General features: G+C 39.0%; 1 protein-coding gene across 2 annotated transcripts in view; it reads left to right on the top strand.

Annotated features, from left to right (window-relative positions):
• LOC150091711 (uncharacterized) overlaps positions 1-27,405 on the top strand; it is a 295,133-nt gene that overhangs the window by 34,341 nt on the left and 233,387 nt on the right. For both annotated transcript variants that reach the window (XM_090376590.1, XM_090376580.1), the window contains exon 3: positions 23,970-24,142. In XM_090376590.1, the coding sequence (XP_090232716.1) occupies positions 23,970-24,142 (173 nt within the window). The remainder of the gene's footprint in view (positions 1-23,969; positions 24,143-27,405) is intronic.

The raw sequence follows: 27,405 nt of genomic DNA, 5'->3' as shown, positions 1-27,405 counted from the left end.
GAGGAGGGATGGTTGCAGTGTGGAAGTTTGCTATTAGCCAGCGATTGGTTGATTGTGGGAACAAACAGCCAGTTGTTCCATCAATTGTTGTGGAAGTGGATAGTTTAAATAAATTCAGTGAAGAACTGGACAAACTATTAGAGGGAATGAATAGGTGAAGTGGGAAGCGTCTTTTTTTTTTTTTTTTTTGGCTGATGCTGTATAAGCTTGCTTTCTTGCATCCACTGCAAATGCTAGTAGGACCAGTGTATGTCTGTGAGGAGCAAACGTTAATGATGATGTAGAACAGTTTTCATTTTTGAGGGCACTAAAGCTGATATCGTAAATGTTGGTACTAATGATGTGTTATACTTCATGTGTATTATGGGGTATTATGTGTTATACTTCAAGTTTTTAACATAAATGAAGCAGGACTTTTTTCGAAATGAATGCCTAAAAGAAGTTTCATATTGAAAGAAAAAAACATGCCAGGTTTCAAAGCGGCGAAGGATCGGTTGACTTTATTATTGGGTGGTAACGCTGCGGGGGATTTTAAATTAAAACCCCTTTTAATTTACCAGGAAGAGGACCAAAATCAACACATTTTTCATGATTAATTCATCAATTAAATTAAATCAATTAAAATCAATTTAGATCAATTAAATTCGTGATTTTAATTGGAATTTTAAGTTTAATTTGATACATAAGAAGTTACCACATAATTATATACGTTTGTAATGCAGAATATTTTATATGTACAAATATTTGAATATTAAATATTTTGACCGACATTTGTGCATCTTTTCACTACCGTTTATTATTGATTAAAAAATATCCTAGGCACCTCCGTAGCCAAGTGGGAAGGAGCAGCAGTGCGTAGCACACCTTCTTGATTAGACTGGGGTTCGAGCCCGTCACCACCAAATACGTAGGAAGCGGAAAGGTCAGGGAATGACTAACGCACATCCCAGAGCAATATGGCCTTAGTTGCTAATGCTCCTAAAAACCAAAACAAACAAATAAACAAGAAATATCCTATGGCACCGACCGCAACTCACAAATACATATGTTACCTTATGGGAATGCGGCCCTCGCTTAGCATGGATACACTTAGCACTCTGTTTTTCCGGAACAAATTATCAGCGTTAAGCGGGGGTCACCTGTACATTTAATAGTTTGTAAATTCTATTTTATATTATATTTGTTTTATATTTTATATTATATTATATTTGTTTTATATGTTTTATATTATATTTTATATTTGTATATTGGACAGGACAAGGTCATTTCAAAACTAGAAATGGGTTTTTGGTTGTTTTTTCTGGAAGTTACCAAGTAAAAGAACATGGTGTAATTGTCATTTTGAATAAAGAATGTTCAAGGTCTCTCCTTGGATACAATCCTATTAATAGTAGAACCATGACGGTTAGACTTCTGAGCCAGCCAGTAAATCTCACAGTTTTAGTTGCATATGCACCGACATCCACAGATGAAGATATGGACGTTAATTATGAAAATCTCCAGTCAGCTCTTGATACTCATGGGTGATTTTAATGCAGAAGTAGGCAACAGTTTCTTCTAGTCCGGAATGTGGTAGGTTTGGTCTTGGCATCAATTGAGTGACAAGGTTCTCATCATATACTCCCTCCTATCGTGTCTGGGCAGAATTGCAGATACTTTCAAAAGTGGCAGCTACTAAATGTTTCAAGCGACTCAGAAGCCTTTGGCAGATATAAGCTAGTCTGTAATCAGATCACAAAGGAGATTAGGTAGGCGAAGGCAGATTACGAGAAATCTTTGGCAAAAGATACTAAAAAAACAGCAAGGATTTCTTTACTTATATAAACTCTAAAAGGAAGGGGATGAATCTGATTGGTCCACTTGATATCGATGGTTCGACTGTTGATGATCCTGCTCAGATAGCAAACAAACTGAATGAGTATTTTGCATCTACATTCACACATGAGGAGTTATTAAGGTTTGAAAATTCCACAAGGTTATCAAATTGTAGCAGGGTACTTAATGATTTTGTTATAACTGAGAGAAAAGTGGAGGAGAAATTGTTGAAGTTAAACATAAGAAAAGCATCTGGGGTGGATGGGATCTATCCAGTTATATTAAAGGAGGTGGGAAAGCAACTAAGTACACCCTTAGCCATAATTTGAGAGCATCCTTGGACTCAGGGGAGGTCCCCACAGACTGGAGATGTGCAAATGTATCCCCAATTCACAAAGGGGGATTGAAGTGTGACACGAGTAATTACAGATCAGTTAGTTTAACTTCTGTTCCGGGTAAAATAATGGAGTCACTGGTTAAAGATGCATTGCAGGATCATCTAGACAAGACTGCAGCAATAATTCAGACACATCATGGGTTTGTTAAGGGAAAGTCTTGTCTGACAAATTTGATTAGTTATTATGATGTGGTTACAAAGGAACTGGATGCAAAAAATTATTTTGATATCATTTGATATCATATATTTGGATTTCAGAAAAGCTTTTGACACTGTTGCGCATGGAAGACTATTGTACAAATTGGAGCAGAATGGTATTAAGGGTAAGTTGCTACAATAGATAAAAGGATGATTAAGTTGGAGAAGACAGAGGGTGGTAATCAATGGGTGCTGCTCTTCGTGGACTAATCTTATTAGTGGCGTCCCACAGGGTTCGGTGTTGGGTCCACTGTTGTTTTGTATATTTATCAATGATATTGATGAAGGATATCAGGCTTAGTGTCGAAGTTTGCAGATGATACAAAGGTTGGCAGGATTGTTAATGACAGTAATGGCAGTGTGCTACTGCAACAGAATCTAGATAATTTGGGCAGATGGGCTAAGAAGTGGCAACTGAAGTTTAACCTTGACAAATGCAAAGTACTGCATATGGGCAGAAGTAACCCCAGAGAAAAGTACCAACTGTGTGGTAATACACTTAAGGTGGTAGAAAACGAAAAAGACCTGGGAGTAATTGTGCAGTCAGATATGAAGTTTTCTGAGCAATGCAGACCAGGCTGCCAGGGCAGGTCATGGGGTTTTGTCAATGATATATAGGAATTTTGCTAGCAGGGAAAAGGAGGTAATTGTCCCTTTGTATAAGGCAATGGTCAGGCCACGCCTTGAGTACTGCGTACAGGTCTGGAGGCGTCATTTTAGGAAGGATGTCGATTTGCTTGAGTGTGTACAGAGAAGGGCAACAAGATTGGTGAGGGGAATGAAGGGATCCTCTTACCAAGAGAGGCTTAAGTTCTGCAAATTGCAGTGGCTGGAGGCAAGGCACCTGCATGGTGGTCTGATTGAGGTGTATAAGGCCTTGAATGAGTTGAGCACGCTGAATTCTGATGGGATCCTTCCACTTGTTCAGATTACAAACCTAAGGGGGGCATAAATTCAAATTAAGAAAAGACAGATGTAGAATAGATGTGTTGAAATTTGCCTTTAGCCAGCGGGTTGTTAATTGCTGGAACAAATTTCCATCTGTTGTTGTGGAAGTTGATAGGTTGAATAAATTTAAGGAGGAACTGGACAGGCATTTGGAGAGAATGGTGTGATTTTTTTTTTTTTTTTTTTGGGTGATGCTGCATAAGCTCATACACTTGCTTTCTTGCATCACAATCCACTACTACTACTGCTACTAGAAATTAGTGGGGTGAAAGTTTAATTAAATTTTGTCATCTGAACAGTCTGGCATATGTAATACCTGCTTTCAGCAGCACCCAAGAAGGAAATGTCCTGATCATAAAATAAGGAATCAGATTGATTATGTCCTTATGCAGCAAAGGTAGTGTTCCAGTGTAATCACAGCAAAAACACTTTCTGGAGCAGATTGTGGCAGTGATCATCAGCTACTCCACATCATTCTCTTGCTGAAGCTGAAAAAGACCATGAATAAGGTTTTCCCTAGACGATTGGATGTAGAAAATATTCCAAACGATTATATGCTTGAAACAGGCAATCGTTTTCAAGCTGTATTAGAACTAGATGACGATATGCTGCCTGAGGAAATGTGGGAAAATGCAAAAAGCATTATTAAGGATTCAGCAAATAGACATGTTAGAGACCAGGAAGCCTTGGATTACAGAAGACACTTTTAAACTTATTGAGCCAAGAAGAACTGCAAAAGCCCAGGTGTACAAGGAAACAGTATCAGGAACTAAGCAAAGTCATCAAGTGCTTTTTAAGCCAGGACAAACAGGATTATATCAATCGAAAGTGGAAAGGAATAGAATACCACAACAATTGAAACAACATTAAAAAGATGTATGATGTAATTAAGTCCTTAACACAAAAGTTCCGACCAAAACTTAATGCAATTAAGGACTCCAAAGGGGAAATTTGAACAGAGGAGAACACAATTGTTTGTTGTTTGTTATTTGGTTTTTAGGAGCATTAGCAACTAAGGTCATATTACTCCGGGGATATGCGGTGGTCATTCCCTGACCTCTCCGCAGCCCCCGTATTTGGTGGTCACTGGCTCGAACTCCGGTCTAATCAAGAAGCTTGTGCTAAGCACTGCTGCTCCTGCCCACCTGGCTACAGAGGCGCCAGAACACAATCAAAGGAAGGTGGAAAGAATATTGTGGGCAGCTCTTCTGAGCACTTGCTGGCACTAATGATCTGCCATCCCCTTTTCAAGAGTGTGATCATGAACCAGTACCACTGAAGGAAGAAGTCGAAAAAGCCACCAGAGAACTAACATGTGGCAAGACACCTAGAATTTATGAAATACCTGCTTAATTGATTAAAGCTACAGGTGTGAAGGGCGCCAAGTTTTTTCATAAAATGATTGTAAAAATTTGGGAAATGGAACGGTGGCCATCAGATTGGAAGAAATCAATTTTCACCCCCTTACCAAAAAAAGGAGATCTGAAAATTTGCAGGACTGTTAGCCTAATTTCTCATGCTAGCAAGGTTCTTCTTAAAATCATTAAACAGAATCTCAAGAAAACTTGAAGAAGAAATGCCAGAAGAGCAAGCAGGTTTCAGAAGGGGTAGAGGAACCAGAGATTAGATCTTAAGTCTATGACTGATCATTGAAAAATGCAAAGAATTCAATGTTTCATTTGTTTTGTGTTTTATAGATTATGCAAAAGCATTTGACTGTGTTCAATATGAGAAAATATGGGAAACGATGACTATTATGGGTTTCCCAATCCACATAATTCACTGATTAAGCTACTGTACCAGGAACAGGAAGGAACCGTGAGAATTAAAATGGGAAACATGGATTTTTTCACAATAGTTAACAGTGTCAGGTAGGGCTGTATTTTGTCACCTCACCTTTTTAATCTTTATGCCGAAGATATCATGTGTGAAGCTTTGGAAGATTTAAAGACTGGCATCAAAATTGGAGGACTGAAGATAAACTGAAGATCATCTTAAAGAAACTCTGAGGAGAGTATGTGAAGCAAGTAAGAAAAAAGGATTGTTTCTGAATGTGTGTAAAACTAAAATTATGGTGATTGGTGATAATCTCGTTTCCAGTAAAGTAAAGTGAAGTGAAGGTTAATGGGCAAGATATCGAAGAAGTTGATGAATTTGATTACTTAGGGTCAAGAATAAATAAAAATAGTGACTGCTCAAACGATGTAAAGAGACAATAGGCAATTGCTGAAACGTTGGTCGCTGATCTGATAAAATTATGGAGAGATCATGATTTGCCCCTAAAGACGAAACTGAGAATCATTGATACGTTAATTTTTCCAGTTGCCACTTATGGATGTTGAAGGATGGAATCTGAAAAGAGTTGACAGGAAGAAAATTTGAGGCATTTGAAATGTGGTGTTACAAGAGAATACTTCATATATCTTACTTGGATCAAAGAACAAATGAGTGGGTATTGAATAAAATTGGCAGGCCAAAAATTCTTCTTCTTCTTAGCATCAACAGAAGAAAACTCAAGTTTTTTGGTCATATAGTAAGAAGGGAAAACTTTCTTGAAGAATATAATGGAAGGAAAAACTGAGGGGAAGAGGTGCAGAGGAAGACCTGCAACTAAGTGGAAGGATGGGATCAGTGAACTTCTGGGCATGACACTTTGCGATGCTGCTTGTATAGCACACAATTGATGCAGTTGGAGGAATTTATTGGTGGCCACAACAGCTCCTCAGGGAGCTATGTGACTGGAAGAAGAAGAAGATATTCTATTTGTTATGCTCAATAGTTAATTACCACTATTTTTTATTTATTTATTTTTTAAATATAAAATGATAGTCCTGGTGGGACAGGATTCTTGATTTTTTGGTTATCTATTTTCTAGGAGCATGGTGTTCCTTTTGATGGTACACTGGGTATGGGATTTTTCTGCACTCACAGTATGGCACTATCTCTTGTGGATGCAAACTTGCCCTTTCCTGGGCAGACAGGTAGTAGACATCTGGCTCCTCGCACCAGGGATGAATGTTTGGGTAGCAGCCTTCCATTTTATTGCTGCTTCCTGGTGGTGAAGAGCCAAACAACGCTGAAGTGTTGTTGTTTTACTCACACATGCTACACGAACCACACTTTGCTCACACTTGGCCTGCTTTACAGAGTCTGTATCATCACAGAATTGCATGGTAGAGTTGAACTGTTTTTCTAGGTGTAGCCAATCTTAGGACAACCACACAAATCACCCTGTGAACACACACACTTCTATAGACACATTACACATATGGATAATGAGTTATGTCTAGGAACCATTATAATTAAATTTGATTTTGTACCATACATATCTTATATATATTTGATAATACATCACAACCCCCTTCCCCCTCCAGTTTTCAGAGCCAAGACAGGAAGAAAGCAGCAACAACTCTGTTTCGGAAGGTATATAACCTTCCTTATCCTTATGTCAGTGAGAAACATTTCTGCAAGCTGGAACGATATCAAACAGTTCACTATGAAGAGTTTTTAGAGAAAATTTTGTCTGCATTTTGTCCCAGACTATGAAGATTTCTAAAAAAAAAAAACAAAATGTTACAAAGAGAATTTTAGAAATGATGAAACGCCTTAACCTGGAAGTGGATGCTGAAGATGTGATGAGTTGCTGGAGTCTCATAAGAAGACTTCATGACCAATGATTTGATTGAACCAAGGAATAATTGGAGGAACCACCTACATTTGGATTTAATCAATATATATCCAAAGTTAAAATGCACACGAAACCTTATCCATTACAGTACTGGTTTAACTGTTATAATATCCTGATTTATAGTGCTAGTTAGTTATTTGCATAAATGCATCAATTACTAATTTCATATTTAAATTTTAACTCATAAAATTGATTACATGACTGCTGGCTATGAAAATAAATGCTGCTGTTAGACATTATGGAAATTAAATAATTATTTCACCATGTATTGATACTCTCCAACATGACATGTGGAACAGCACTGAATCTTCATGGATGCCACTGCAGGGTTACTTTGTGGACAAACAGTGACATGAAAATAATGTGATACAAATAAAATAATAGTATTTAAATATTTATAGATATTTCAGGTATGTGGATTTGTATCCAGATTGAAATTAGTTTGAATATTGCATAAACTAGATATTTGACAGTCCAATATAAGAAAATTTATAGTGGGTTGTCAAATACTGTTTTAAAAAAAAATCTTAATTTATAACAAAATTATGTTTAGGTTCTGGCTTACTTCCCGTAATTGCTATTGCTTTGTTAGTCTTATAATGAAAGAGTTTTGATAAAAATTTCAGTTAATGAATTGTTTTCAAAGTTCACTTATACTTAACATGGTTTGCAATGAAAGAAAAACTGTGATGCAAAATTCTGAATGGCATCATGTACCCCATATTGTAAATATTGTGGAGGATCCTCTGGACTCTTCCCATAGCAGAAACAATCTCTGTTAACAGGAGAGATTGTTTCTACAGGGATGGGATGCACTTAAATAGAAAGGGTACAAGAATATTTGCTGATGCTATCGAGGCAGTGTTAGGTGTGTTGGAAAATTGCTAGCTTGGTGGGATTCACAGACTAATAGATTAACAGTAGCTGCAGGCAGAGGTGAAAGTGATTCTTGAATTGCTTCTGTTGGAATGAGTAGCAACCTGGAAAGCGAGGTGCTGAGGATTTCAATGACTGCTGAGAGTCATTATTAAACAAGTAAATACATGGGCTGTTTTATGGTAACTAAGAGTAAGAATAGGTGCATTGGTGTATGTGTGTGTGTGTGTGTGTGTGTGTGCTGGATTATAGTAAATAAATTTGATGAATTTGAGGTGCTGTACAAGACATCAAATTTTGGGATGTATCAGAGACATGGTGTCACACAGATATAAGGAATGCAGAATTGGAATTTGGGGAGTACAATGTGTACAGAACGGATAATAAGGGAGGAGGGGGTCATGCTGTTAGTTAAGGAAGTGCATCCAGTTGACATGGATGGGCAGTGTAGTGTTGAGTCAGTTTGGTGTGATGTAAGCATGGGAGTGTGTTATAGTCCTAATGACTCTGATGAGTACAACGAACAACTGTACAGAGAAATAGTGGGCCAGTAAATCAAATTGTCTTATAATGGGGGATTTTAACTTCCCAGATACAGAGTGGAACTTGTGGATTGGTCACTCGCACACTAGCAAGACTTTTTTGGATTTATTGGATGACTGTTTTCTACAGCAGCATGTTCAAGAAGCAATCAGAGGGAGTAATACTCTTGATCTGATTATCAGCAGTGATTATTCATGTATTAAGAATTTGCAGATAAAGGAACCACTGGGGACAGTGATCACAATGTACTGATCTGAAAATTACTTAAAACTGTAATTACCATCAAGGTTAAAGGGAAGGGCTTTTGTAAAGGTGACTACAGGGGGGTCTCAGACAGTTTTTAAATTCTGTACAGTGGGATCAACTGATGATGTTACCAACAGCAAATTCTAAATGGGAAGCATTCAAGGAAGTAATCTTGGAAGCTATTAGGCTTTTCATACCAACTAAGAAATATAGTACAAGGTTAAGGCCTAAATGGATGTCAGGTGAACTAATGAGACTCATGACAGAGAAAAAAAAAAAATGCATGGGATGCTATAAATTATCTGTAGACACAGGCCTATGGTAGATATAAGTTACTGTAATCAAGTCACAAAGGAGGTTAGGTAGACAAAGACAGATTACGAAAAATGTTTGGCAAAGGATGCAAAGAAAAACAGTAAATACTTTTTGCTTATGTAAAGAAGGAAGGGGGATGAATTAGATTTTCCAATTGATATTGATGGTTCAGTTGTTGATGATTCTGCTCAAGTAGCTGACAAACTGAAAGAGTATTTTGCATCTACATTCACACATGAGGAATTCTGTAAGGAAGTGGATGCCAGAACCTTATCAAACTGTAACAGGGAGCTAAATGATTTTGTAATAACTCAAAGCTAACTGGAGGAGAAATTGTTGAAGTTAAACATAAGAAAGGCACCTGGGGTGGATGGGATCTATCCAGTAATATTAAAGTAGGCAGCAAAGGCAGTAAGCAATCCATTAGCCATAATTCTGGCTAAGGGTTTGCTTACTCAGGGGAGGTTCCCACAGACTGGAGGCGTGCAAATGTATCTCCCAGTTCACAAGGGTGACATGAGTAATTACAGACCTGTTAGTATAACTTCTGTTCTGGGGAAAACAATGGAGTCACTGGTTAAAGAATCGTTGCAGAATAATCTAGACAAGACATTCAGATACAGCATGGGTTTGTTAGGGGGAAGTCCTGTCTGACCAATTTGATTGGATACTATCATGTGGTCAAAAAAAAACTGGATGCAGAAAATAATTTTGATATCATATACTTGGATTTCAGGAAAGCTTTTGATACTGTTGCACATGGAAGGCTACTGTACAAATTGGAGCAGTATAGTATTAAGGGCAAGTTGCTACCATGGATAAAAGGAAGGTTGAGTGGGAGAAGATAGTGCTAATCAATGGAAACAGCTCTTCGTGGACTAATGTCATTAGTGGAGTCCCCCCTGTGTTTGGTGTTGGGTCCATTGTTATTTTGTATACAGGTAGTTCCCGACTTTACGAGTTAATTTGTTCCTAGCGCACGCTCGTAAAGCGAAAACTTTTAAAGCAGGAATTTATTACCCATAGACATAATGTTAAAAATAGGGGTTACGTTCTCAATGAAATTAGTTAGCTAATTAGTTTATGTTTAAACAATGATTGATTTATACAAAGAAATGAAAACGTAGCCTGTAAAATCAAGCAAAGTATAATAATAAAGAAATTATTTATGACTTACAAATGTTAAAGAATGTTTAGTCTTCATTATCATCATCAACTAAATGCACACTCGTTGATCACTCATTATTGGCTCGGCACTCATTGGTTTGTTGCACGAGGAGTTGTCTTCTTCAAGAGATGTTTGTTTCCAAGATAATCTTCTCTTTTTATAAATTTCAATAGCATGCATAAGCATTTTTTAATGGTATGCACAAATTGCAACTAACATGATTTGTGTGGAGTAACAAGTTTACGAAGCTTAAAAAAAGGAATTAAAAGAAGATTCTGAAAATTTATTTATGTTTTTTATACAATTGAAGATTTCAGTAAAGGGGAAACACGTTTCACCATAATAACATAAAAACCCACACAATTCCAGCTATTGGTATTTTTTCAAATGCAATAACATGGATTTTACTACCCATTTATAACTGCTTGCAGTAACAGAAAAGCCCAGTAAACCGGAAAGTTCAAATTGTTTTTATTGTTTTATGGTAGTGACCTCCAGAAATGTGCTTTAGAAAAATATCACAAAGGCATTCAAAATTATTTCTTATAACAGAACATATGATACCGATTAAAGTGTAATGCATTTTAATGATTTGAATTGCTAACTAATACAATTTACACTGTAAAAATGACCATTTAGAGAGTTATATAGCGAAAATTTCAACTTTCGAGGTTGTGGAACGAATTACCATGAAACAATGTGTTATTGTGTTCACATTATATTTTCATGATACTATGGTGTGTCTGGAATGGATTAATATTGAAAAGCGGGGTGCACTGTATTGTATAGCTAGGTGCATGGTTTGAAATGCAATATTTATGAATGTTTAACATTAATTTTTTGCAATTAATGTTCATATTTTCGATTTTGTTGCTACTTGAAAAAAAAAACCTCGTAAACCCGGGAACTCATAAAGCGGGAACTGGCTGTATTTATCAGTCTAATTCCCTCGACATGGCCACCTGTATGTGGTGAGGGGACCTCCCAGCGATGCTACTGGACTTCGAGACTAGCATCACTGGGATTCAACACTCACAGCCTAGGTTCCAGGCTAACATCAATGGAATCCAGCGTGTTTGCTGTGCGCTGTGACCCGTGGAAATTCGGAAAGGGGGATCCTGGTGGTCGAGGGGCCCAGCTTCAGTACACCACTTTGGCCCCTGCTTCGACAAGATGGGTGGCCCTGGAAGGCCTGGCTAGGATCAATCGGCTAGTAGGCTTGCCTGCAAGGGTCAACCGTGTCAATGCCATGTCCCTACCCCCATGGTCTGAGGTCAGGATTCAGGCTGGCGGCGGTGTGGGTATGGTGTCTGGGTAGCCCTGGAGTTCCACTCCCGAGTGCATTTATTGCATGCTGGGTAGTGGATGTCCCTTTGGGTTCCGTGGTGGGTGGGGAGCCTGAGCACTGAATCACTTCAAAAACTCTGAATCCTGATAAACTTACTTCTTCAGGGGGCCCCCAATCCGGTCCCTATCTGCAAACATAGATGACGACACAGACAGCACTATTGCTACAAAGAGGCAGCGAACCGAAATACCATCAGGGCCTGTCCCAAGGTTCTTAATTATACACTCCACCAATGAAAAACCTATTGGTAAAATGTCACCCTTCTTTATACAGAAAGGGTTAGATGGGTTAGCAGGTTCATCCAAATCAGTTAAGAGGCTCCGTTCTGAGGATCTCTTAATTGAAACTAAAAATGACAGGCAGTCTGAACAGCTACTCCGAGTAATATCAATTGGAGGAATACCCATAACAGTGACACCACATAGAACACTTAATTCATCGAGAGGTGTAATTTCAGAGTGGGACCTTCTTGACGTTACCGAGGAGGAAACATGCTCGGAATTGAAACCACAGGGAGTTATTGCCGTTAAGAGAATTAATGCACGTAGGGATGGGAAACTTGTTAAAACCAGAAACATCATCCTGACATTTAAGTCACCTAAGTCTTCTGATGAGATTAAAGCTGGCTACATCAACTGTCCAGTGCGTCCATATGTTCCAAACCCTTTACAGTGTTTTAATGCCAGAAATATGGACATTCTCAAATGGCCTGCCATGGAGTCCTTGCGTGTGCTCGACGTTGGTGCAAAGGACCACGAAACAACAGCATGTTCAGCCGCAAAACCCACCTGCATTAACTGTGAGGGAGAACATCCAGCCTATTCACGAGCATGCAAGAGGTGGAAAGAAGAAAAAGAAATTCAATGGCTGAAGGCAGAGATAAATATATCATACCAGGAGGCAAGGAAAGCAGTGAAACCTCTGAATATCAACAAACCTACCTACACCCAGAAGGTAGCAGGGAGATGTTCCATTGGAACTCAGACGGACATGACCATCCCTCCCAAAGAATCATTCACTCCCATCGCATGTTATCTCTTAAGTCCTCCAAAACCTGCACAGAAAGACCAATCAGCTGCCACTCCTATATCGGTATCTCCCCAAGTAAAAAAAGCAGTTGTGAAAGAAAAGACTAAGAAAGTTTGAAGTATCCCCTAGTTTGAAGTATCCCCAAGAAAACATGGATGTCGAGGAGAAGGAGGTACAAGAAGATTCAGTCTTAGAGCTCTTTGCTGAGGAGGATATGGACACTGGACAGCATCCATACTTCCCCAGGAAGGATAAAGCCAAGACTGAAAAAGGTAAGCCTTCAGCACCTCGGAAGTCGCCTGATGGACCCACAAAGCCAAAATAATGGCTAAATTCCTACAATGGAATTGTCGTGGATTCCGGCAAAACAATGATGACATCAAGGCCCTTCTGCAAAAGCATGAGCCAGTCTGCTTTTGCTTACAAGAGACATACCTGAAGGCAAATGAAAACCCTTCCCTTCATAACACTACTATCGTCTGAAAGGACAGAACTGGGGATGGACCCTGCTCATGGGGGTGTTGCTGTACTTCTGGGCAACCATAACCCATTTCAAACTATTCCGCTCACCACCAACATAGAAGCAGTAGCGTTTGCCTTATGGTAGGGTTCTTATTAACAGTCTGTTCAGTTTATTTGCCAGCTGGGGCTGATATCCCCCAGAAAGACCTTGATGATCTCATTGTGCAGCTGCCTACTCCTGTCTTACTCCTGGGTGATTTCAATGGACATAACACCCTGTGGCATAGTGCAAACGTTAATGGAAGGGGACGTGTCATAGAGCATATGCTCAATGACAATGACCTATTTAACTAACACCTTTTTCCGCATGCCTACCCGTACGTTCTCTGCTATTGACCTCTCTATATGCTCTCCCCCCCTCTCTCCTTCCTTCAATCACTTGGGAGGTAGAGAACCTTTATGGAAGTGATCACTTCCCCATGATAACCAGCCTACTTAAAGGGATGCCATGCCCACCTTTTAGATTACCGCGGTGAAAGATTGATCAGGCTGACTGGAATACCTTTCAACACCTGGTAGACTTTAATATCAGTACAGTCAGTCAGGAGCCTATCAATGATGCAGTGGCATACATCACAGAAAACATTGTCCATGCAACTACAACTACAGTTCCAAAAACATCTACCCGGTTTCTGCCATTTCCAAAACCTTGGTGGAATGCTGAAAGCACAGCAGCAAAAAAGGTACAAATTAAAGCTTGGGGGGTATTCCAGCGCTATCCTACCACAGCCAATCTCTTATCTTTCAAACGGGCATGTGCAAAAGCACAATATATATATTCATCGTCAGAGCCAAAAGGAATCGTGGATCCACTTAACATCCACTATTACCCAGTCAACCAGCAGTAAAGCTATCTGGGACAAAATCTGGAAAATAAAGGGTAAATATACATTGCACCCTTCATCGGTCCTGGAGTGTAATGGATGCATTAATGCAGCCCAACTGCAATAGCCAATGTATTTGTGGAGACCTTTTTTGCCATCTCATCAACATCTGCTTACTCACCAGAATTTCTGGTCTGGAAAGATAAACTTGAAAAGCAGCCAATTAACTTTAAATCTAAAAGGTCCCATCCCTATAATGGGCCCTTTACCACGGACGAGTTAGAAACAGCTCTAACTTTACCAAGGCAAGTGCTGCTGGACCAGATCTTATGATCAAATGTGATCAAACATCTGTCTGCAAAATCCATGGACCAACTGCTCTTTCTATATAACAGAATATTTCAAGAAGAGCAGTTTCGGATTCCTGGCATAAGGCAATTGTGCTTGCCTTTCCTAAGCCAGGAAAGGATCTTAAAATCCCAACGAATTACCTTCCTATTGCTCTGACTAGCTGTCTGTGCAAAATTCTGGAGAGAATGGTCAATGCCTGCCTTATCTGGTATTTGGAGGCAAATGGGCTCCTCTCCAGATTGCAGTGCGGTTTCCGTAGGAATAGGTCAACTTTGGACCATTTAATCAGGCTCGAAACATCCATTCGAGATGCCTTTTTAAAACGAGAACACCTGGTGTCTGCGTTCTTCGATATGGAAAAAGCGTATGACACAACTTGGAGATTTGGAATTTTAAAAGACCTCTACAGCATCGGCCTTAATGGTAATCTCCCCAATTTTATTAAAACCTTTTTATGTCATCGTTCTTTCCAGGTCCGTGTAGGATCTACTCTCTCTCTAGCTCTTTTAGCCAAGAGGAGGGAGTACCTCAAGGATGCATTTTAAGTGTTATGCTTTTTGCCATCAAAGTGAATTCCATCACAGAACAACTTCCTACAACTGTAAACTGTGCCCTCTATGTTGACGATTTTAGTATATTCTGTCATTCCTCCAACATGAGGGTAATTGAGAGGCAACTGCAATGTGCTATTGACCATCTGAACTCACGGGCAACGAATAACGGATTTAGGTTCTCTCCACAAAAGACTGTTTGCATGCATTTTTGCAGAAAGTGCAATCTTCACCCTGAACCTGAACCGAGGCTTGGACAAAATGCTATTCCAGTAGTACTTGAGACTAGATTTTTGGGACTTATATTTGATAGAAAGTTGACCTTTCTACAACACATTTGTCAACTACGTATGAAGTGCACGAGAGGCTTGAATATCCTACGTGCAATCTCCTCACATTTTTGGGGCGCTGACTGAAGTAACCTGTTGTGCACTTGTGCGATCAAAGTTAGATTACGGGTTCCAGGTATATTATTATTATTAGCCATATGGTACAAGGAAGCCTGAGGCTTATGATGCAACCGCCAAAAAAAAAAAAAAATCCCTATTACCCTGAGAGACAGAGAGAGAAGTAGAAAGGAATCACAAAGAAAGAGAAGAATGATGATATCCAGCTCAGGACGCTGGGTGTGCCAGGCCCATACTCACCAGATGTGAGCCCCTATGCATCTCCTAGACTCAGCGTACTCCGATGGCTGGATCCCATCCACCATCAGGTGATCCGTATCGCCACTGGAGCATTTCGAACATCTCCTGTCCATAGCCATAGCCTATATGTTGAAGCGAATGAGCCCTCGTTATCGCTTTGCAGGAAACAGTTGTCTCTACAGTATGCGTTGAAACTGAAATCCCTGCCAGACCATCTGACATGGACACCCGTTTTTGAGCCACGTTGGGAAAATCTGTACATTTGCCAGACTGCCAATCAACCATTCGGTATTCGTATCCAAAGGCTACTCAATGATTTGAATATCACATTAGACAATGTTACCCCATCACCAGGGCAACCTTCTCCACCCAGGCATGCTCGTGTCCCAAATTGCAACTTCTCCCTTAACAACTGGAGAAAGGACGGTACTCCATCCACCGTACCTGCAGCTCTTTTTAGCACAGTGCTCGGAACGTGCTGACTTCTTGCCCGTCTACATAGATGGCTCGAGGTCAGAAATGTCTGTCAGATCTGCAGCTGTTTTCCCAGACACCACGGTATCTGAGCAGATCTCCCACGAATGCAGTGTGTTCACTGCAGAGCTGCATGCAGTTGAGCTAGCCTTAGATCGTATTTAAACCACCAACCACAAAAAATATATTATATATACCGATTCTCTGAGTTCATTGCAGGCTTTATCATCGATGAGGTTCAACCCTCTTCACGTCCTGACCCGGATACAGCAGAAGCTGCACTTCCTTGCACAATCTGAATTTGATGTTCTTTTCTGCTGGATCCCAGGCCACATTGGGATCTCAGGAAATGATTCGGCATACACTGCAGCCAAATCAGCAAAAAACTCTTAACTCTTGCCTGTTAGTCCCCTATACAGACTACAGGCAAGTAATTCGAAAGGAACTGGTATCCCAGTGGCAACACTCATGGAATGAACAGGCTGCAAACAAGTTATGAGATTAAGCCTGTAATTGAAAATTGGCAGTCTAGTCTGCGCAGGAACCGAAAAGAGGAAGTTGTTTTATCTTGGTTCCACATAGGACATTGTCACTTGACACATTGCTATCTGCTGAGGGCAGACGATCGTCCTATGTGTAGAAATTGTGACACCATTTTAACAGTCTGTCATATTTTAATTGAATGTCCATCTTTTTTATAATGACCGTCATTTATGTTTTAGCCATCTGTTTGAGCCTTATACACTGGCAGATTTTATCGGACAATGACAACGTCTCAGCTCTATTTAAGTTTTTACAACTTATTAATCTAAATAACTCTATCTAGAATGTTTTTATCGTTTCATGCTTTAACTTTTTATATCGTATACTCTTTCACAATAATATACAAACAATTGTAATATTATAGTTTATTTTACATCTTTTTGACTTGGTGCATTATAGCCTTAGATGCTAATGCACCATAAAATCCTAAAACAAACAAACAATCAGGCTAAATGTCCAAGTTTGCAGATAATACAAAGTTTGACAGGGTTGTTAATGACAGTGTGCTAGTGCAACAGAATCTAGAGAAGTTGGGCAGATGTGCTCGGAAGTGGCAACTGATGTTTAACATTGACAAATGCAAATACTGCATTTGGATTAGCAGTAACCCCAGAGAAACATACCATCTGTGTAGTACTATGCTCAGGGTCGTAGAGAATGAAAAATGTAATTGTGCAATTAGATATGAAGTTTTCTGAGCAGTGCAGACAGGTGCCACAGCATGCCACAGGCTGTTTTCAATGATATACAGCAATTTTGCTACTAGTGAAAAGGAGGTGATTATCCCTTTGTATGAATACAGGTATTGAGGCCTCATTTTAGGAAGGATGTAGAGTTGCTAGAATGAGTACAGAGAAGGGCAACAAGATTGTTTGGGGGAACGAAGGAGTTCTCTTACCAAGAAAGGTGTGAGTTCTGCAAATTGTAGCATCTGGAGACTAGGCACCTGTGAGGTGATTTGATATAGTTTGAGCAGGCTCAATGCTGATGGGATTCTTCCTCTTGCTCAGATTAGCATTAGTAGAGGCATATGATGCAAGAAAGCAAGCTTATTCAGCATCAGCCAAAGAAAAAAAAAAAAAAAAAAACCACTCCCATTTCACCCCTCTGTTCGTTCGAAATACCTGTCCAGTTGAGCTTTAAATTTGTTTAGGCTATCAACTTCTACAACAAGTGATGGAAGTCGGTTCCACCAACCAACCACCCGCTGGCCAAAGGAAAATTTCCGCACATCTATCCGACATCCGTCCTTCCTCAATTTGAATTTATGCCCTCTGAGGTGATTATTCTGAGCAAGCTGAAGAATCCCATTGGCATTGAGCATGCTCAAACCATTCAAAGCCTTATACACCTCTATCAGATCACCTCGCCGGTGCCTAGTCTCCAGACTCTGTAATTTGCAAAACTTAAGCCTTTCTTCGTAAGCGCAACCCTTTGTTCCATTCACTAATCTTGTTGCCCTTCTCTGTACCCGTTCCAGCAGTTCAACATCCTTCTTGAAATGAGACCTCCAGACCTGTATACAGTACTCAAGATGCGTCCTAACCATTGCCTTATACAAGGGAATAATCACCTCCTTATCCCTGCTAGAAAAATTCCTGTATATCATTGACAAGACACCATGAGCTACTCTTGCACCTCGTCTGCACTGCTCAGAGAACTTCATATCTGCCTGCACAATTACCCCCAGGTCCTTTTCATTCTCCACCACTGTCAGTGTAGTACCGCAGAGTTGATACGTTGCTCTGGGGTTACTGTTTCCCATATGTAGTACTTTACATTTGTCAATGTTAAACTTCATTTGCCACCTCTCAGCCCATCTGTTCAACCTTTCCAGATCCTGTTGCAGCAGCATAGCGTCAGTAGTGTCCTTAACGACCCTGCCAACCTTTGTATCATCTGCAAACTTGGACATTAAACTTGATATCCCATCATCAATATCATTCATAAACACCGAAAACAACAACGGACCCAACACTGAACCTTGAGGAACTCCACTAACAACATTAGTCCACGTTGAGCAGTGTCCATTGATTACTACTCTCTGTCTTCTGCCACTCAACCAACCCCTTATCCATAGCAGCAATTTGCCTCCAGTGCCACACTGCTCCAATTTGTGCAGCAGTCTTCCATGTGCAACAGTATCAAAAGCCTTTCTAAGATCCAAATATATAATATCAAAGTTATTCCCTGCATCCAGTTCTTTTGTGACTACATCATAGTATCCAATCAAATTGGTCAGGCAAGACCTGCCCTTAACAAAACCATGCTGCGTCTGAGCTATAACTGAATTCTTGTCTAGATGATCCTGCAGTGCTTCTTTAACCAGTGCCTCCATTAATTTACCTGGAACAGAAGTTAAACTAACAGGTCTATAATTACTTGTGTCAGCCTTTGATCCTCCTTTGTGAATTGGGGTTACATTTGCACATCTCCAGTCTATGGGTCCCTCCCCTGAGTCCAAAGAAGCTCTCATAATTATGGCTAGGGGTTTGCATACTTCCTTTGCTGCCTCCTTTAATATTACTGGATAGATCCCATCCACCCCAGGTGCCTTTTTTATGTTTATCCTCAACAATCTCTCCTCCACTTTCCTCTCAGTTATTACAAAATCATCCAGCTCACTGTCAATGTTTACTTTACCTACATCATTCTCCTTCCTGAATAACTCCTCATGCGTGAATGTAGATGCAAAATACTCGTTTAGATTGTTAGCCACCCGAGCAGGTTCCTCAACTGTTGAACCATCAATATCCAGTGGACCAATCTGATTCATCCCTTTCCTTCTCGAGTTCAAATATGTAAAGAACTCTTTTCTGTTTTTCTTTGCATCCTTTGCCAAGGATTTTTCGTAGTCTGCCTTTGCCTGCCTAATCTCCTTTGTGACTTGGTTACAGACCAACTTATATCTATCATAGGCTTCCATGTCACCCATTAATTTGTATGTATCCCATGCATTTTTCTTCTCTGCCACATGTCTCATTAATTCATCTGACAACCATTTAGGCCTAAACCTTGAACAATATTTCTTAGTTGGTATGTAAAGCCTGGTAGCCTCCAAGATTAGTTCCTTGAATGCTTCCCATTTTGAGTTTGCTGTTGGTAACATCATCAGTTGGTCCCACTGTATAGAATTTAAATACTGTCTCAGACCATCATAGTCGCCTTGACGAAAACAAAAACCCTTCCCTTTACCTCTGTTGGTAGTTACCTCCTTGAGTAAATCCGACTTCAACACACTGTGATCACTGCCACCTAGTGGTTCATTTATCTGCAGATTCTTAATGCATGAAGAATCACTACTGATAATCAGATCAAGAGTATTGCTCCCTCTTGTTGCCTCACGAACATGCTGATGTAGAAAACAATCATCCAATAAATCCACAAAAGCCTTGCTAGTGTGCGAGTGACCAACCCACAAATTCCAGTCAATATCTGGGAAATTAAAATCCCCCATTATAAGACTCTCTGATTTACTGGCCCACTCTATTTCCCTGTACAATATCTTATTATACTCATCAGAGTCATTAGGCCTATAGCACACTCCTACTCTCAATTTTGATTTCCCTATGCTTATGTCACACCAAACTGACTCGACACTGCCCTGTCCATCGATGTTGATTGGCTTCACTTCCTTGGACTTTATGTGTTTCTTAATTAATAGCATAACCCCCTCCTGTCCTGTCTATCCTTTCTATACACATTGTATTCCCCAAATTCCAGTTCTGCATTACTTATATCTGTGTGACACCACGTCTCTGATATCCCAACAATATCTGCCTTTGATGTTTTGAGCAATACCTCAAATTCATCAAATTTATTTACTAAACTCCTAGCATTGGTGTACACACAAGTATACATGCACCTGTTTCTATTCTTAGCTACCCTAACACAACCCATGTGTTTACTTGTACCGCAATGACTACCAGCAGTCTCTGAAATATCCTGCATCTTGTTTTCCAGGCTTCTGCTGATTTCAATAGAAGCAGTGCAAGAATCACTTCCACCTCTGCCAGTGGCTACTGTTAATCTATTAGTCCTTGTATCCCCCCCAACTAGCAGTTTTCCGACCCACCTAACACTGCCTCGACAGCATCAGCAAAAATTCTTGCACCCTTTCTATTTAAGTGTATCCCATCCATGTAGAAGCAATCTCTCCTTATAACAAGTACAGTCCAGGCTGAAAAAAATTCTACCCCGTGAGCCTTGCACAATCCCTCCAGGGCCGAATTGATCGACAAGGCTCTCATCATATACTCCCTCCTATCGTGTCTGGGCAGAATTGCAGACACTTTCAAGTTCAACCCTAATTCACGGCTTTTTTTCAACAGTGACCTGTACTTGCTAAGTAATTCCGCCGGTCTCCTACTCTTAATATCATTAGTGCCAACGTGTACAACTATATCACCTTTTGTGCCCTTAAAAGATGATATCCGCTCTACAACGTCATCAACCTTTGCCCCTGGCAGACATACCCTGGTCCTATTCCACCTATCCTTTTTACAAAGCATGTTCCCCGTTTCCCTGACAATAGAGTCACCAACAACTACTAGTTCCTGTGGGACCAGCGCATTCTGCCTAGGGGGCTGCCTCTGTGTTGCCTGATGACCAAGTGCAAGCTCTGGCGTTGATGTGGGCAGCTGAGAGCTTGATGGGCCCCTCAATTTATTTCCTTCGAGGGCATCCACCCTGTCCTTCAAGCTCTCATAAAGGCCCATAACAACGCTGAGTTGCCGCCTGATTTCCTTGCACTCCTTACATCGTGCACACACAAAGACATCCCCCTTGGCAGTATCATGTCCCGTACCCGACTGCTCCGCAAACATCAAGCAAACAGTGCATTTTAAAAGACTGTGATTCAGAGGGCAACTGCCCCCCCTCAGTTCTCCCCTGAACCACAGCACTCCCATTAGCTTGAGCCTTTTGCTTTGCTGCTCTGGTCAGAGTCATGATTCCGATTTAATTCAATAAAATTCAAAACAAAAATTAAATCCTTAAGTTATATCCCAAAACAGTTATGTTATATATATATTTTTTCGGTATCTAGTGTTTTTTACGAGTTCCCTTTATACAACTTCCGTATCACATGTACCACTATAGTTATGTATTAATTATTTGTTACGATTAAGTCGTTATATATATATAGAGTTAAAAATACAATTTAATTGACAATAAAGTTTATCAAGATTAATAGATTTAATGATTAATTGACAATATTATATTATGCACTATACTACACTAAGCTTATGCTATCGTGTAAAAATGGCGGGAATTCACGAACGGTATTTCTACGGACTCGTAAGTATTGATTAGCTTCCAAATCTCGCTATCTCAATTTAGAATAAACTAAGGATCCTAACTAGGTCTATAATCTACTTATAGAAGATAATTTGATATAACAATTGGTTAATAAATCGACTAAATTTGGTTAAAAAAAAAAGAAAAAAAGACCTCTCGTTCAATTTGTGACACGTGGATTTGATACCGTTACCGATACTAAGTAATATCTACAAAATCTCTGTCTAAGTTAAACTTTAAACTAAGTGTCGTAACTAGGAATATAAAGCTACTCTAGAAAATAAGTTAATATGACAATTTAAACTAATAAAGCAGAAAATAAATCAGGAAAAACTTCTCTGTTTCAAGAGCTTTAAGGAGCAACGTCCGCACAGGCTAAGGGCGCATAAATTCAAATTGAGGAAAGACAGTTGTAGATGTGCGGAAATTTGCCTTTAGCCAGTGGGTATTTGATTGCTGGGAAAAAATATTTGCCCTTCAGAATTTATTATTCTCAAAAATTGACTCCCTAAAAAAAAAAAAATTATTGATTGTGATATACAATCAATTTGAGCTCAGTATTTCATCTCAAAAAAACAAATTATGCATATTTTTATTTTTAACTGAAAAACTACTCTGATATATTTGCATTAATAATCTTAAATTTCAATCCCAAAATAAACTAAATTTTAAGAAAAGGCATGTATAATCCAACAATAATACTTGAATATATCAGAATCCACCTCATTTATCTATATTGTAAGGCTCAGAAATCTGGTCCACAGTAGCCACTTTCAATTTTAAAGTTTTTTTTTTTTTTTTTTTTTTTACAATTTTTTCTCTTTTCAATAAAATATAGAATGCTTGAAATGTAGATATCAATTCATAGTCTCCAGAAGCCAAAATGTAAGGAAATTGAAATTAGGCACTATTGAACTGTAAGGCCAATTTCACTGTTCCTTCTCTAAGCTTCTGGTGCAAATCTTGGAATTGATTACATTTGAGAAAAAATCTGTTTGAATGTGCCTGAATACAGAGTTAGAAACCTTCTCATTGCTAAAAATAGAATTACTTCACATGACAGATTCTTGATGGACCACCTGCTCAAAACAGCTTAATTTAGATCGCTTCCAGCTACTTATTGACACAAAATATTAGGCTATGTGCATTTACAAAAATTATTTCCACCAGTACTGACAATATCTTACTTCACATTATTATTTGGAATTTGAATACTTAAATTTTTCCTTTTTTTTTTTTTAAATTTTGACTTCTAATATTCTGATTTCTTGTGATTCTCACAAGTAAGCTAATGTCATATTAGTTGTGCATGGCTGCAATATTTTAACTACCAGAATCTGATATTTTACTTGTTGTTATTACCTACATTTTGACTATTTCAATTTTGTAGTTTTTTATTTTTTTATTTTTATTTTAACTTACTAATATTATATTATTTATGATTCTCCCAGAAGAAGTAAGGTAGTATTATCATTATTAGCTATGTGGTGCAAGGAAGCCGAAGCTTTTGCTGCACAAGCAAAAAAAAAAAAAAAAAAAAAAAATCCAATTTACTGAGAGAGAGAGAAGTAGCAGGGAATCACCAAGAAAGAGAAGAATGATGATATCCAGCTTAGGACCCTGGTGTGTGCCAAGCCCATACTAACCAGATGTGAACCCCCTGGGGTTATTGTATGTGTGATATGCTAAGCAAGAAATTTTAATGTTTCAGTAATTCTTTTATATTATACCTCTCTCTATTTAATTCTTAGTATTCATCTTTGAATGAATGAAAAAAGTAGTGGTAAAATATTGCGGACATTTTATTTTATGTAAACTCCACACCCTAGCTGTACCAGAGAGGTCCCCTTGTATCATCCTTTGTGAATCAGAAGATGGACGTTTATTTATTACATTAAATTATTAATTGTTATATAATTATCAGGCTATCAGAGTGATGGTAACTGTTACTGAATTTAAGGTGATTAGATTTATTAAAATATTTGATAAAGAACACATCTTTATATGTAAAAGCAAAGCTGATCATATAACTGGCCATGTTATATGAATCTTGAGGGCCATGATGAATCTTTTTGTTCAGCAGCATCTTTCTTGATAATACAATGTTTCTTTTGGGAAGTCTTTTCAGTTGAAGAAAATTTATGCTTGTAACATGTGAGTTAATCATTACCTTTGTCTTTATTTTTAGTTCTGTGACAGAAAGTAATAATACACCTGATCTAAGTAGCCTTACAAATATGGGGATTCCAAATACTTGGCCAGAAGATGAATCATTCAATAATGCCCACAGTGTGCTAGATTACTTGCCTGCACCTCCTGGCTTTGATGAAATGCCTGTTTTGGAATCACAAGAAGAAACCTGTAAGTTTTGAAGTAAACCTATTTTATAAATTGTTCATTACCTCTGTGAATTAGAACATGAAAAAAATTTTTCCTAATTTTAAATTTTTATGAGAATAAAATTTTGAATTTAGTTTGCCATCTTTTAAGAAAAATAGTAAATTTATATAATTCATATATTCATTATTTAATATTATGAAATTGCGAAATATAATTTATTAAAATTCTTGAAGTAAACAAATAAAATAATGATTTGATTAATAATATACACTATATGTTGCCATCCTAATGGCAAGTAGCACTTCCTTTATAGCCTTCACAACAGCCTCAAGTTGTTGGGGCATGGACTCCACGAGATACCAGAAGAATTCCAGGGATGCCTATGCAGATCACATCTTGTAGTTGCTTCAGATTGGATGGCAGCACATCTTGCCAAGAACGACCTTTTCCACAATTGCTCAGTCGAATTGAGATCAAGTGTGAATGAGCAAGAAAATGAAATATGGTAAAGCTTTCTTGTGCTTTTGGAACCATACTGAAGTGATCTGTGCTTGGTGAACTGACATATTATCTTTCTGGAAGTAACCTTTTACCAGAAGAATAAACTGTGAGCACAAAGGGATGCACCTAATCAGAACAGTATTCGAGTAGGCTATGGCATTCGGATGTTTCACTGATATTGGGAGATTTAATGGGCTATATAAACGCTCACCACTCATCACACCTCTACTACAGGCTTAGAGTGACACCTGGCATGATGGGCTCATTGATCCATGCTGCTGTCATTATGTCCTGTCCCTGCCATTAGTAATGAACCAGGCAACTTTTTTTTATTCCTAATGTCTTGGACTTTAGAAGTGAAAAAGTACTGGTGTTACTATGCCCACTATACTCAGTTGCTTGTTTCTAGCCAGCAAGGGTGGAACTTAGTGAGGTCACCTGCTGCTGTACCTCACCATGATAGGGTCTGCTGTATTTTGCATTCTGATATACCGTTCTTTGTGTCACTCTTTTACTGCACTGTCAGTTGACTGTTATACTGCATGATTCTTTTGTTTATTCTCTGTTAGCCTATTACATGAGCTGTCTTCAGCCACAGGACTGGCATTAGTTGGATGTTTTTTGGTTGTTGGATCATTCTTGATACATTGTAGACTAGGGATGCTTAACCTATGATATGCAGGCCAGGTACATCCTTCAGGCACATTTTCATGTAGCTCCTTTTAACATATTGTAACTTGGACTTTATTAGGGTACTGCAAACCAGGGGAAAATCCCCCCCCCCCATCCCACAATTAAATCAATTTGATTTTGTCCAGCAGTAAGTTCATTATTTGGAAAGACTGTGGTGTCAGCAATATTTATTAAAAACAGGTTGGTTAAGATCCTACAGTTTTGTTTTAATAAGATAGTGGGCAGTCACATCAAACTATAGTCTGACTCCTTATACAATTGACAGATATTAATTATTCAATATGCAACTTCAAGGTGAATAGAAACTCATTTCTAATATATATTTGGGCTGTCACAGCTTTTGAAAAGAAGATTAAATTATTTTAGGAATGAGATCTGCCAAGTATGTTTGGTAGTACATATTTGTGTGAACAGCCTTCTTCACTTAAGAAGCAAAACAAACTGAAGTTCCATTTGCTGATGTGCACTTATGTGATTATAACTACTTGCTCCCAGTGAGAGTAGCACAATGGTTACAATCACTGTGTTTCTACATCATGCAGAGAAGATCTAGGTTTGAATCACATTTCAAGGGAAGGGATTCATATGTACTTTATATACAATGTGATATAGCCAATCAGTTGTAGGAGTGCACTTGCATGTTAAAGTTGACTGGTGTTCAAGTCCATGTTACTACTAAAGACAGTAATGTTGTATATATTTATTTAGAAAATGATGTAATGTGAATAATAAGTTTAAAAATTTCAAAGAAAACATGCTATCACTTAAGACCTTTTCTCCTTTCAAGCTTATACAGGCAACCCCTGTATAACACAGTACTTCTACAACACGGATTCGCTCTAGCACGATTGATAAATTGCGGCAATCCTTGCACAACACAGTGCTTATATAACATGGTTTTGCTTTGACACGGTTTGAGAATTGCAGGAAATCTCACATAACATGGTCCTTGAGGTTGTCACAGACATTCTCTCAGATATGTCAGACAAGCTGCACTTGCTACCTGGGAGTCTAAAATGCTGATGGAACTGATATTCGGGTGACACTCAAGTCAAGTACACCCAATTTCGGCGAAGTCTGGACGGTCTGTGACAGCCAAATCCTCTGCTTGCACCTTCACGATGGTGGGACTATTAGTAATTCTGGGTATAACCTCCATGCAGAAGTACATGGTGGGTGACCACCCAAGTGTGAACCAATGTAAGCAGGGGCGAGGTGTGGTGCCCACACCACATGGAGGAATGCCACCCCTCTATGTTACCAGGCAGTACTAGGTGGAAGATGACTCTCATCAACCGGTGCAATACCACCACTTTGCTTATTAGAGGCTTGAAGTGGTGGAACCCATGTTTAGTCTCTAGAGCTAAGTTCCGGTCAACCCTTCCCTATCTCTTCCATCATGCAGTACGATTGATGCCTTTTGAGGTTATGATGAACATCGTGACGAGATCCAATATTCCTTACATTTCGAGGGTACAGATCTAAAACGGTGTTCGCAAGCCAGCCGCTAGTTAGTACACTAGACTGAACCTATTGGTAACTCTCTAGGAGGCGTCCGGATCAGCTAGTGTATAATCTTGCTACCTCTACTATGCCAGATAGTGACTGGAGGGAGTCCGAGTAGTGTGTGTGTGTGTGTGCGCGTGCGGGGGGGCATTGCCGAGGCCACGTTATGTCAAGGATCTGGTTATATTCTTACCATGTGTACGCCATATACAAAAATTTCATTACTTCATACAGCATGTCCCACCCACTTTTTCTTACTGTTAAATACACCATGAATTGTCAAACTAATAGAGCAAGCTTATCTGCGAAAAGATCTAAACCTCCCAAGCACTTCCTAATTCATTTCACAAATATATGTGGTCTCAATTCTAATCTTAACGATGTCCATTTCCACTTGCAGTCTGCCAAACCCCATGTACTTTTTCTGACAGAATCTCAGTTATCGGTTGATTCAACTACTGCTTATTTCAGATGCCCAAATTATTCGCTGTATGATTCCTTTCACCTCAAAGGTGGTACTTGTGCATATGTCCATTCTGATATTCCCTGTCAGAGACTTGGCAATTTGGAATCTACTCTCTTTG

This window comes from Mastigoproctus giganteus, chromosome 1 (assembly GCF_048544385.1).
Source record: "Mastigoproctus giganteus isolate SK-2022 chromosome 1, ASM4854438v1, whole genome shotgun sequence".
In the NCBI taxonomy this organism is placed as follows: domain Eukaryota; kingdom Metazoa; phylum Arthropoda; class Arachnida; order Uropygi; family Thelyphonidae; genus Mastigoproctus; species Mastigoproctus giganteus.
Note: the sequence above shows the minus strand (reverse complement) of the source record. Positions and strands in the feature narration are given on the sequence as shown.